At 40.7% G+C, this 13,556-nt stretch overlaps 1 protein-coding gene across 10 annotated transcripts in view; it reads left to right on the forward strand.

Annotated features, from left to right (window-relative positions):
- ELAVL4 (ELAV like RNA binding protein 4) overlaps nt 1-13,556 on the forward strand; it is a 100,425-nt gene that overhangs the window by 39,077 nt on the left and 47,792 nt on the right. The window contains exon 1 of one of the 10 annotated variants that reach the window (XM_042030655.1): nt 46-330. The exons of 8 other annotated variants lie outside the window; for them this stretch is intronic. In XM_042030655.1, the coding sequence (XP_041886589.1) occupies nt 307-330 (24 nt within the window). In that variant the 5' untranslated portion in view covers nt 46-306. Of the gene's footprint in view, nt 1-45; nt 331-564; nt 719-13,556 lie in introns of those variants that run through there. One more of the 10 variants, XM_042030658.1, reaches the window with a different exon arrangement.

Below are 13,556 nucleotides of genomic sequence, written 5' to 3' on the forward strand. Positions count from 1 at the left end.
AAAAAAAAAAAAAGCCTCGAGATTGGTAATTTTCTTTTTGGTGGACTGCGCAATAGGTATGGTAATTTTAAAAGAGGGTGATTTATATGAGCTTCAGTAAATGCTGCATATTGTATTTCAAAGAGTTTCCTGTCGTGACCTCATAAAAAGAGGAGGAGGCTTGTATGTGTTGCAGTGCCTAGTATATGTCGATTTTGTTGCATCGTTGGGCAGCAGCGCTGTAAGAAGGAATGTCAGCTTTTACATAACGCTCTTTTTGCTTTTGACTCTGTGAGGGGCTGTAAGGGTCCATCTTTGTGATCACAGATGGAGTGGAATGGCTTGAAAATGGTAAGTGAACGGGGAGAGCCTGCTCGTGGGGTTTTGTCTCGTTTCTCGTGTGCCTCGCGAATTTCTTTTGTTCAGGGCGGCGGATCGTGAGTCATAAAATAAAATTAGAGAGCCTTGTTTGTATATTTTTTTTTTCGGTGGGATATGTCTGCCTGTGTGTGTGCATATGTATCTGTACATCCATTTACCGTCTCTAGCAGCGATGGCACTTCACAGCGTTTCCATTGAACGTTGCGTTTCAGTTGAGCGCGGATGGTCTCTGCTGACAGTCACGGTGTCATGGTACCGCGTGTGCCTGGCGGAGCGGGCGGCCGATGATGCCTTTTAATCTCCGTTCCTATTACACCAGCCTTAAATACAAACCTAATAATCGCCTCTAAAAATCCAGGTATCGCGTTTCCCATGGAGCCGGTGCTGTCGAGGATGGATGGGTGGATGGATGGGGTGGATGGATAGAAGGAAGGGTGTGTTTTTTTTGTGTCGGGGTGGGGGCTGGGGTGGTGGGGGGGGAGCAGTGTTGTTTTGTGCTTTTTTAAATGCCGGGAGAAGTCAAAGCCATTTATGTGAAAAATAGTATTTCTATTTTTAGCCCATATTCTCCTGGCGGAGGAGCCTGGACGTGCTCGTCTCGTCCCCTCTTTTGTGCTTTTCCTTACAGATTGTGCAAAATGGCATGATCAGACACACAACTGCGGGCACCGGGGCTGTGCCGAGCGGGGCGACCCGGGTGGGGGCTGGGGCCGCCCGCACAATACCCGGCCCTCCTGCCAGCCCCGGGATGGGGGGGCTCCCGGGACCCCCCCTTCCCCCTAATTTAACGTTTTGCAGACTTTTGCCGCGGATATTTATTATAACCGGGGAAACAAAGCGACGGTCTTTTCCCATTCTTACAGGATTGTCTTTGTCTAGCTGCTTGTTTTGATGGGTGTAAAACAAATAAGATTAGACTGAGCAGCCGAACTGAAAGCGATAGCTGGGAGGAAAAGCCAATGAAAGGTTGCCGAGGAAACGAGCATAGGGGAAGCTGAGTGGGGGAGCAGGTGGCAATCATGTGGGAATACTGCAAACAGTGTAAAAAAAAAAAAATCTAAAAAAAAAAAGCAGGGGCTACCTCGATTATCTCTGCTGTTCTTTGTGGCAGTCACAACTTTAATTATTCTTTATAAATAGGTGTTAATTACATTTCTGGCTCAGGCTTACAGTGATTTCTAGAAATCTGGTTTTAAGCATCTGTTCTTTCTCCTTTGCAAAAGAGGGTTATCTTTTCTTTTCCTTCCCCCTCCCTGCTGTGAAATTGTACGTGCAAAAAATTGCAAGGAATCCTGTGAGGCAGTATAAAAAAAAAATGTAAATTATATTGAATGAAGTTGACAGAGGTATAATAGTGAACTCCCACAGCTGATAGCTTCTGCAAATCATTTCTTAGAATTTTCCAGCAAATGTCCCTATGAGAACAGTAGGTAGAATGAATTTACCCTAAGCAGTGATTTTGTGTTAAGTGATATTGGTATTTTTACGAAATCAGATGGTTATATGGCAGAATAATCAGTTCAGGGGAGTTCACCATATTTTGGGGTTTAGGCGCTGAGCAGAATTTACAAAAATAGTGAAATTATTCTTCTCTTCGTCTCCGGCCCCACCTTTAGCCACAGTCTATTCTGTATCTGCTGGAGCAATATCCACTTCTAATGTCGGTCTCCTTTTGGCAACTCTACTTTTTAAACCACAGCTGAATATTTTGTTAATTGTGATGCTCTCTTAATTGTAGTGGCAGACAATAATGGGAAATAGCTGGTGGTGCTAGAAGTGTTAAGAAAGTGTAGTAGACTAGTAAGTGATAGACAGTAGCGTAAAAGATATAAAAATGTGGTTGCCCAGAAAATGCTCATCTATCACACATCAGGAGGCATAAGAAGCAAAGCAAGAATATAGAACACGCCTTTCTTTCAGTCTTCGGATTTGCAGATATTTTTACTTTATTCCTTTCTCTAGTGCAGGGTTACTTTGAATGCGAATTCAAGCAGGAATGGTAGTGCTTAGGAATAAAAAAATTAAATCCCCCTTTTAATTTGCTTTGTTTTAAGTATTGCTTCTGCTGCAGTCCTTTCTGTGAAAAAGTGATTGAATGGCCCTCTGAAAACTGCACTGCTTTACAATGTAGAGGGGAGAAAAAAATCTTGAGGGGGTGTGTGCATGTGTAAAATTCCGTATTTTACAGTCTATGCAAGTGCAGAGATGCATTCTGACATGCATTGTAGTTGTACGTGAGAGTAAAATAATTTTTCTTCTGTCCAAAACAGAGATACTGTGTTCTAAATCTGTTAACTTAGTCATGACAATAAATAAGGATGCCTTTTATTATACACAGCTGCATTGTTTGTTTTAAGAGTCATCAGCTAGTAGTTACATTTTCATTTTCTGTTCAATTTGGTGTTTCTACAAAGATTTAAAAATAATGTAATCCTTGTTTTATGGTGCACGTGTTCCTGCCCCGATCTTCCTCTTTTCTTTGTTTTAAGATTATATTAATGAATACAGTCTGCATGTTCATAGTGATATTTTTTCTGCTTGTAAAAGATTGCATTGTAAACCTTCCTATAGAAAAGCAGCTATTAAGTTAGTGAAATAGAATTAAGATTGCTGCTAATACTAAAAGATGAAAATGTAAAGCCTCTTTCTGCTGAGACAAAAAGATACAGAAAATGTAGTTGTCCTTAGACATGACATTTTTCTTTTTTTAAAAACTGTTGTCTTGGTGTACTAGTCAGAAAGGAGGAAATCTTACAGTTGGATATTGATGCAATGTGAATACCAGCCATCAGTTTAAAATCCTGTCCCCTTGTACTCTGCTAATCAAGTTCCCATGTTAGATACAGGGATGCCTCTCCACTGGTGACTGGCTTGGTTGCCTCCTTTGCTTTCTTCCTCTTTATTTTACCTTTTTGAGCTCTCTCAAAGTGAGCCCGAGCTGTTGTGACAAAGGATGGTTACAATGAGCTGGAAGGGGTATACTTAAAAATCCCATTTGAATGGGTTTGAAATAGTCTTCATCATCTTTATTTGGTCCTGTTAAATATTGTGACTCTATTGAAAGAAAATCCAGTTGTATTAATCTTACATATATTTAATGGATTATTTTTTTTAAATATCTTCTAAGTTACAGGGAATTTTTTTTTTTCCTCAACCTTGCTACTTGGTATGCTGGGAGTGTACTAATTAAATGCAGGTTATTTTCTGTGAGTAATTGTCATACTGTTGGTACATAACCTAGAGCCACTGCACACCCTGAGGTTTTTCAAAAGAAATAAGGTATGGTTGCGTCCCGTATTCTGACAGGGGAATTTGGTGTCTTCTTTGGGAACTTGGACTTTGAAGATAATTTCAGCAAACAGTCCAGGCAAGAAATGGGTACTGGCAGAGAATAGTGTGGTGAGAGGGGGAGAGATGCAGATAACTTGACAAATCCACTTGTCTGTTTTGGCAGTCTGTGTCCACTGGACACCTCATTTACATGCCTGGACACATTAAAATGTACATTCATGTGTCTGGGGGACAGCTAACTGGATACACTCTGATGCACTGGCAAATACTGCAATGCAGTATTTTTTCAATGTCATTGGGGTTTTGGGGGAGAAATGGGCACAAACAGTTTTCTTGTGAGGTGATGTTAAAAAGCATGGTACCTCTGCAAGGGATAGGCCAGATTTTGCAAAATTTTCTGATCTGTGATGGAAAGTCACCCCTCCCCCTTGCACTTCTCTCCTTCTCTTGCTCTTTTCCTTTCCATGTAGGATGGAGGAAGAGATGGGGTACACACGTATTTTTGTGTGTGTTCATGACCATGTATCTTCCCTTCCCAATTGAATGGATGTTAGGGAAAATGCTGGGATTTGGATGCGGAGGAAGAGGGCGTTTGTGTAATGTAATGCTTCCCAGTTGTTTCTGTGTATGTCCAGTTACCAGCAGTGTAGGACTTGGAGCAACTTTAAAAGAAGGCACATTTTAATTTTCTAAGGAACTTAGTGAAGAGGAGGGCAGTGTTTCAATTCAACAAGTACAATAGATTTAATCCTAATAAAACATGTTTAAAGGGTACCTGTACCTCACCTTAGCCTTTGGGTGCATTTAACCATTTGAGATAATGTAGAGGGAAGATGTTGGAGAAACAGATACTTAGAAACTGCTTGCTTGCTTTTTCCCCTCAAATGATCAGTCTTTACTTTTTTAAATACTAGAATATTTTAGGTGTAGGGGGCTTTTTTAGGTCACTAGCTTTACAGCAAGAAGAAAGGAGGGAGAAAAGGTCTCAATGTGTCAGAGGCAGTAATTGTATAAAATTAGCCATCTAGAAAAGGCAGGAAAGGCTTGGAGGAAAGAAGGAGGCACTAATATGTGAAACAGCACTGTGCTAGTTGGGGAGATAATGAGTGATAAATTTGAACTGGTGCAGTGGTGTGATGCCCATTAATTTCTCAGAACCTTGACTTTGCAGGTTTGTTACACTGTTGTTCACACCTTTAATTATAACTAGTTTTGGATGATAGCTTGGGGCACTGAAGATGAGACCTTTTTTTGTTGTTTACTCATTTAAATATTCAGGGTTTGCAATAGCATTGGAACGTTAGTGTTAGAAATTAAATACTCTCAGATGAGATTATAATAAGAATGCTGTTAATTCTTGGGACTGCCGAACATTGTCTTATTTGTAGCATTTACGCTGCTTGCATGAATTCATTAAGAATTAGCTCAGCAGTGTTAGGTTAAGCTTTATTTTCTGTAGTGAAAATCTATGTTCCCTAATGGAGCTTCTGATGCGTTATTGCTTCTTTAGAGCCCCAAAAAGTAGGGAGGAAGCGGAGAGCACATCTTACCTATTGTTCTACCCTTGATAGTGTCTTACGTGAGGACTTTCACCTCAATGGCTAAGAAAATCTTGTTCAAGTAAGGAAATGCTGAGAAGAATTCAGAATTGTTAATTAAATGGGGAGAAAAGACAGAATATTAAAAAAAAGAATTAAAACAAAGGGATAGCTAAACCTTTGTGTGTCCTCTCTGGAAATGAGATGTAGTTGCACAGTAAGATACAAACCTGGCTTTGACAATATTTAGAGGCACGATGTATATAAAATGCTGTAGTACGCCTTTGTTGCTAAGGCACGCACAATTCCGTCAGCAGTGCTGTTGTGATGGGAAATAATTTGTCCTTGAATTCTGGGGGTAAAAAAGCTTTCATTTATTTTATTCTTTTAAAATTAAACTTCTCTAATTGCTATAAAATTCTGTATACATTGCTGCTGGTAGTCTTCCCAGTCTGGAGAAGTGCACCAGCATTTTCCGGAGTCAGGGCGGTGGCATTTGGTGGCTTCGGAGCATTCAGAGCCCTTGGAGGTGAGGGTGGTGCGATAACGTGTGTTTGTTTCAAAGCAGACACCAGTGACTATGGGAGGTGGCTCTCGCTTGCAGTGCTTCGAGAAGGTTCCACCCGTAACGCGTCTGTGCCCACGTAAGTGATGTTGGTGTTGGCAGAGGGCAGCAATGCCACTGGAGCCTTTCCAGTAGCGCGAGTCCTTCAGATCCAGCCGCGCACCCGGCGGTGTTCAGCAAGCTGTGGAAGGAAAACCAAACCGCTTCCCTGGGTTTTTGCTTCCTGAGGGACACTTGGTGAGAAGGTCCCACCTGATCTCCATGTAGAGGCCCCCAAAAGGTTGCTGCTGGAGCAGGTAACTGTGCCCTGGTCCTACCTGTTGGCCTGTAATTGCATGCACTTCCCTTTGGAGAGGCTGCGTGGTTTCCTGAGCACTGCCAAGTATTTTCTCCCAGGTTGAGTGCTGTTGAAAAGCCTTTGTAGGGACATGATGGATGAAGGATGCGTGTCCTTCTTGCTTTTCTTCCTTTTAAGAATCTCTCATGGTTGCATTCTGGAAAACCAGCAAAGACAGCAGTTTACTCATAACTTATAATTTAAGGTAGAGCTGCCTCCTCTTGTAATGTTATGTATGTCTAATTGCCCAGCAAGGACACAGAATTTCGGATCCTGACTCTGCTCCTGCTCGTCAGGACAGTTGCCAGAAGTCCATATTTCCCTACTCCTCTTAACAGCAAAACTGATATTTGTGAGTTTGAGAATTATTATTGCTAGACTGAACTTCATTGGAAGGTTTGACATTGGGGATTTTTTTATTTAGTACATGGATTAATTAAGACTCTTGATGTCTATGAAGTGCTTGGTGTGTGTGGAAGTCAACCTGTTTTTAGTAGATCTGGTTAGAGAGGGTCATAAGAACTACATGGGCAAAGTACTAACAAACCTTTTTAATAAAGAGTTGAATGGTAATCTGCAGGGGAGGCCAGGCCTTTTCTCAGTCCCCTTCAGTTGATATGTAGACTCCCATAGTCAGCAGCAGTTTAATGTTAGATAATATGAAATTCATGACTCAACGGCATGAAATAACCCATATTTAAGTCACTACACTGTGGTGGAGTGTTAACACATTCTGTTTTGGGGATCAGAGGTATTTGGGGTATTTGGTTTTCTGCCTGCTTAAAGGGTTTATAAATGTGACTGTTAATTTCAATACTTGTATTAATCTTCTGTTGGTCCTTCATGATCTTTGAATGGTGGTCAGTGACTTTTTGCTTTACTATGTGCAGAAGAACTTGTGGGCAAAGATGTTATTTCTGTAAAGCAGAAGGCACAGTCACGACTCCGTAGAAGTAATAATGTATGTAAATAAATGCTTCTTAAATAAAAATAGTTCTAATATGTCTTTGTTCCAAATGAAGTTACCGGCAGTAGATGAGTAGGGGGAAGTTGATTTTTAGCAGAAAGCATGAATGCTGGAAATTCTTCCTAATATGCCTGTGCCAGCTATACTGTGACAATGTTGCTGTCGATTGCCTTCCTGTGAGAGCAGCTGTTCAGAGAATTAAACTCTTTGCTTGATGCAGAGGGTCCTGAAAAATTCAGTGTGCAGCTACGGTGGTGGCTGTGGCCATTTTTAGTGTGGCCGTTGATAGGAACTAACTCCATGATCCAGCACAGTAGCATATTGTTCTTTAGGCTAAGTGGGCCAGGACAAAATTATCATTCTGTATTTCGTGTGCTCTGCGAGAGATTCCGGAGAGCACTTCAGAATTTGACATTGTGTTTGATAATTTATAGAGCACAGTTTATATTTAACTGTAGACATGCTAATCCAGGGAAAAAGAGTAGTATATTTTTAGAATCCTTTTTTATTGTCTGCGCTTGTCATCACCCAACTACTGAAAGAAGCACTCGCAAATGTAAAGGCTCGGGTAGAAACTGAGTTTAATTTCCATTGTTAGTCTTTGCTTAAGTGCAAAAGTGAACATTATTTGTGTGATGTTCTTTGTGGTGATTAAGGAGCTTTGCAGCTGTACATAGCCAATGTGGCCGCTGGAGGAGCCACGTTCTCCTCCAGCATTTCAGCACCAGGCTGGATCAGGACACTTGGGCTGAGTGGCTTTGTGGCCAGAGTGCTTAGGTGATGTTGTAGTAGTTCTGACAATGACAGTGTCGCTTTCGTCACCAACTTATTTGAGGTGAAATTGATGGAAGTGGATCCAGCTCCAGGTTTAAAGCACCTGCCTGTGGCTGCTGTGCGTTGTAAGGAAAGTGTAGCCAATAGAGAACAGTAACTTGGTCTGTTTGACTTTTTTAATGCTCAGGCATTAGTCACGTGTGTTTAGGCTCTTAGGACGTTTCTCCCTGCTGATCTCTAATAGTGGCTGTTGTATTTCCAGTTGCATTTTGACATCTAAGTGAAATGTAATGAGGGGAGTTTGGAGTCAGGACAGCTGGTGCTGGTCTCGGTTCCCTCCTGTCCCCAAGCACCTGTAGCTCAGTAGGGGCTGAGCTTGGCTCCTGTTGGGTGCTTGAGCAGAATTGTGTTTTAAGCAGGGCATTGTTATCCATGAGGTCTGCTCACCTTTTTAAGAGGAGTTTTGGTATGTTTTTAGTTTCTTGCTGTTCAGGGTATGTTTATTTACCTTTGTGAAAGAAGGTGGTTGGTTTGGCCTGTGGTGTGCTTCTCTTCTGTAGTACAGAGATTATTAATAGAGTTTGTCTAGGATAAACCATGAGGATCTGTTGGCCTGACCTGTGACAGATCTGTACTTGATATTTTGTCCTTTATTGATGAATAATATATTACTAATCTATAATAATGGGTCTTTGAGCTTAGCATAGATGCTTTCATGCATGAGATGGTTTGAATTTAAGCATTTCTGAGATATCCCATGCAATACTTTAAAACTTACACTCAAACCATTGTGTAGGTAGTTATTTTGTGAGACCATCAGAGTAAACAGCTTCCTCTGCTTATTCAAAGGTGATTTCTGCTTGTTTTGCTCCCAGAAATTTCTCAAGTTTACAATTTCTATTATCTGCTCACTATCTTTAAGATGGTGATGGCAATATTATTTTCAGTAATTCATGTAACTTTGTACCGTAGGTATGTTACAGAAGTAAGAATGCCTATGTTTCATGAGAAGGTTATTTCCACAAGCAATATTAGTATGGTACAGAGCTGTAGACTAACAGGTACATTGTGGAAAAGATGTAAATTTATTTTTTTTATTACTAATCCAGTTAAGTTTTAAGAGAAATACAGTTAGCTTGCAGCAGGCAAACATTTCTAATGATGGCAATAGGACTTAGCTGAACATCATAGTTTCTATTTTGGGGTCTGTCTCGCTTAGACCTGCAAGCTGCAGTATCCATAGAGATGCTGTTGCCAGCAGTTGAGATGTACACATGTTGTTTCCTAATTGCATTTAGCGGTGTGTCTTCATTAAGGTCCTGTTGGGGACAGAGCCTTAAAACATCTTGGTTGGGGCATGTGTTCTGCTAAGCCGTCCGTTCCTGCTTAATATAAGCTTGTCTTTGCATGAAGAATATAAGGGCAACATTTTCAGAAGAGTTTATGGCTTAGGAGCTGAAATCCTATTGCAGTGAACATTAATGAATCTTAAATTGCTTAAGGGCTTCTAAAAGTTGTAGTTTTTTGTCTCTAGAACTTCAGTAGAAATAACAGCAGTGGGGGGTTGGATGTTCCTAGGCTTCACGGAGAGCCTGCGCTGTCCTTGCTTTGCTTTGCCTTCTGGTAAGTAGATGTTTTTAGGTTTCAGTATGGCTCATAACACAGGTTTCACTGTCTAAACTCCTGGGTTGCAAATTATTCTAGATTATTTTCTTAAAGGGAAAAATCACAAAGTGGAATTGTGACAGGTCTACAGCAGCTGAAGACTTGCAGCTGTCTGCTTCTTACGTGAACATGTATGTCCCTGTGGGAATCTGTGCGTCAGTACACAGTGCTACATGCATATTCCCAAGGCAGTAATAGAATTCAGTTACAGATTAGTAATGTATAACTCAATAATAGTCAGTAAACCAAACAAGTAAGTAGTGATTAGGAAACAAAATTGAGCTAAAAATAAAATTCAGAAAGTAACCAGAAATAAGAAAAGACTCTTTCAATTTCCTTTGCTTTCATTTCAGTGTGGTTTTAGGCTGCATGTCCTTCTAGACTGAGAATCTTAGATGTTGATCTTAACCGTGATCTTACTGTCTAGTATGTAGGCTTTTGAGAGACCCTCTTCAGTCTTCCAGGGTTTTCCTCATGTACTTAATGCTTTTGGTGGTGTATCTTTTTTTTATCACCCTGTTAACGCAGCTTTCTAATACGGTTTCTGTTAGTCACAGTCTCTTTTTTCAAGAGGGACAATGCAGTCACTGGGAGATCTCTTGCCTTTGTGGTATCAGTCTAATGAACTGTAGCTCATGGAGAAAGAGGATGTTTTCATCAAATTTTGGCTTGGAGTGTCAATCAAAGAAAGATCTTTTTGCTGAGATTTGTTTTTTTGGACTCCTTTAGCCCTCATGTGCATTTTGAGAGAACAAGTAGTAGCCTCAGTGAAAAGCCAGGAGGGAGTAAGAAGCAGTCTGGAATGATAAAATAACTAAAAGCTCTTGTAAAACTTCAGGCACAAGGTTGCCTGGTATGAATTTGGCAGAAGTAGAAGTGTGATTGAAGAAGGAAATAGATGTACCTTCAGAACTGAAAGCCTGACCATGTTGCCTTTATTTCAGTTCAAAAATAGTGCAGACCTTTGAGCAGAGGTGGCTGGTGACCCCCAGAGATGCGGGTGGGCAGGAGCCTTTGATTTCTGTGCCCCAGGACAGAAGTAGGCCATCTCCCTGCCACCAGCCTTTGTTGCTGCAGTCTGTGGCTTTTAGGGTTGTAAGGGTTTTTAGCCTGAGCTGGTTGGGTAATGCATCTAATAGACAGGACACATCCATTTTCCTCCTTGGAGTTTACGGTGATGGCTTTTTCCACAGCTGTGTTCCAGAGGGGTGTTTGAATGCTGTGAAATCAAGACTGTGTTTTCCCATATCTTCATTGTGTGAACTGTGTTTAATGGTAGAAATTATCATAAACTCTAGTGAAACAATTCTAAAAAGGGCTAACTGGCTGTCATTCCAAAAGCCCGTTTGTCTTAATGAAAAGGATGAGCCTGATCCAGGGACAGAAGGAAACTTTGTGCCCATCACCTATTACACCAGTTTCTTCCTCACCATTTCCCAAGTGCTGTTGCTGTGGACTTTTATTAATAAGATACTGGGAGAACGCTGAAGAATAGAGCCAGACACCTCTGAGGTTTCCAACAGGCATCATTTCCCCATAGTCTTTGCAAGAGGTAAGGAAGAAGCTGGAAATAGTTAAACGTAAAGCTTAGTAGAAGTTCATAAAGAACCTCACATTTTGTGAGTTGAGGTAATGCACAAAACAGAGCTATAATTATATTCTGCTTCTGGACAAAACATTGTTGTCCTTACGAATGTGCCATGCTTCCCAGAAACTGCTGTGCATGGAGTGCTTGTCTATGCACCTGCTCCCCAGTCCTGTGTTTCCTCTGAGCTTTGCAGAGTGCTGAGCTGTATGAATGATAATTGTAGTTCTCCTCCTCCAATTTCTTACCCCCAGAGTACCTGCATGAAGAGTAAGAGATTATGCAAAGTGTGTGCTATGGTGTCTTTGTTTGTATCTTTAGTGTAGTTATTGGATGTGTAGTTCCAGGAGTGTTTTCCCCTACTGCTCAGCTAGTAGTTATTGATGTTGAAATAGTTGCAACTTATTTTGATGTCTACTTCTTTCCCCTACTCGTTCCCTTTTGTCCTTAAAATCAAATGCAAAACTGTAGAGCCCGTATTTCATGGGAACATGAGACATTTATCTGAAAGTCTCAAAAAAAAAAAAAATGCAGTTTGGTGCATCATTATACTGGTTTTCTTTTTTTGATAAGGTTGTTAGGAGTTGTACCTTACCATTGGGCCAGGTTCGAGGACAGGGTGCTGCATTATGGGGCTGTCACAGCTTACTGTTGAACTTCAGCAGCTTGCCTAGATGCTTTCATCTGGTTTGATTTTTTGTTTTTTCCCACTTCTGCAAAATCTGGAATAAAAAATAACAGGTTTTGCCTTTCTGCTTTTTGTCGCTGTGTTGGTAGAGCAGCAGTCCCTGCCTTACTGCCCATTTGTACAGCACAACTTGGTGCTGCTATGGGTTATGTCCTTCATGCACTGCTGTGATAAGTAATACTGCCAATAAACTTTGCATTTATTTCACTGAAGATTGGGGACAGAATATTTTGTTTTAGTATATTAATGCAAAAGCCTATAATGGACTGGTTCAGGATAAATTTAGCTATTAAAGAAAATAATTTTCTCCTTTATTTGAACTGAGGCTTTCATCTTAAAATGAATGCATTTGTTGTCTTCTCCATTTGGATCAATTGTGTGCTCTGTACAATTATTGTGGCACCCATAAATGTGAATTTGCTGAAAATGTTTGAATGCTATTTCAACCTGAGTGCAGCACACTCTGAGAGCAAGTTAAGACGGCTGTATCTGTGCCATGAGAGTCAGAGATTGCTAGTTTTCTGAGCTGAGACTTTCAGCTATATCTATATTTAAAATATATTTAATATGACTTTTACTCCAAGGAAGGTAAAGATGTAGCATATAGAAGTGCATGTGAGTGGGGAACATGTCAAAATACAGAGGGTTAGATAATGATTTGTTTCTGGGGTATTGATTTGCCTCCAGGCAGACAGACTAAAAAGCTTCATTTTTCTCTTTTATTTCATGTTCATGATGTATTTATTAGGTAAATAATAGCAAAGTCTAGTTGTGCAGTACATAAGCTTTAATAAAAATGTAATTGACAGTGAAATCTGACAGTTGTGTTATAGTTAAGAGAATCTGTACTGGAGCTGCACACAGAGCATTGTTTGCCTCTCCTGAGGTCACCTTAGAAAAAAGCCCATGTGAGGTACAGGTGCACCTGCTTTTTGCTCTGACTGCAGTTGTGGTTTTGAACCAAGGAAGGCTTAAAATCGCTTCATGTTCTTTTCCTTTAACACTCCTATGGGAAGGTGACATGATGTGTCCTGAACATCTTGTGATCCAGTGCCTCATTCTGCAAGAATGTGCTGAATCCCCATGGAGTGAGTAGCAGTGGGCACTCATTTTAAAGTGGGGTGGGTTTGTGCAGTGGCTGGAACAGGGCTGAGGGACCTGGATGTGTTTGTGTTCCACTCCATACCCATGGACCGACCTCCTGGCTTTGGCATGGCTATTCATGGCTCAGCAGATGGCCAAGCTGTGGATGGATTGGTCAGGCAGCTCCTGTAAATGGGGTTTTTCTCACCTGCAGCAAAGTTCTAGGGGAACAGAGACTTGTACTGTGCTGTCTTCCATTCAAAAGAGCAGGTATGCAGGGAGTTAAAGCCTGATTCTCATTGTATGAGGAAAACCTTTGTGAATCTACATTTATTTTCTTTGAGAGGTTTTGTTTGTTTCTTCTTTTGTCATCATTTTTCGTGAGATGGCTGTGGGACCTCTGCCATGGCACCATTTGTTTTCACTTGTAAAAGCAAACAACTTGCAATGCTAATCAAAGAGCTTTTTTAGATAAAGTAAGAGCTTTGCATTATTTATCTAAACTCTTTTATGGGAGAATGTTCTGAGTTTGTTCATTAATGAACACTTAGAAATAATATAAAATTAGACCTCATGAATTCTTCATGAGGTGTAATTTGCCATGATCATTTTTCTTGGCATTTAGGTGCTGTGAACAGTTCATTATTCATAGTTAACTTTTTTGACTTCTGAGTCCTCAAAATGGATATGTCTGCATGAATTT

Source organism: Corvus kubaryi, unplaced genomic scaffold (assembly GCF_017639235.1).
Source record: "Corvus kubaryi isolate FWS band 111438036 unplaced genomic scaffold, C.kubaryi_AGA036_p1.0 37334, whole genome shotgun sequence".
NCBI classification, from domain to species: Eukaryota; Metazoa; Chordata; class Aves; order Passeriformes; family Corvidae; genus Corvus; species Corvus kubaryi.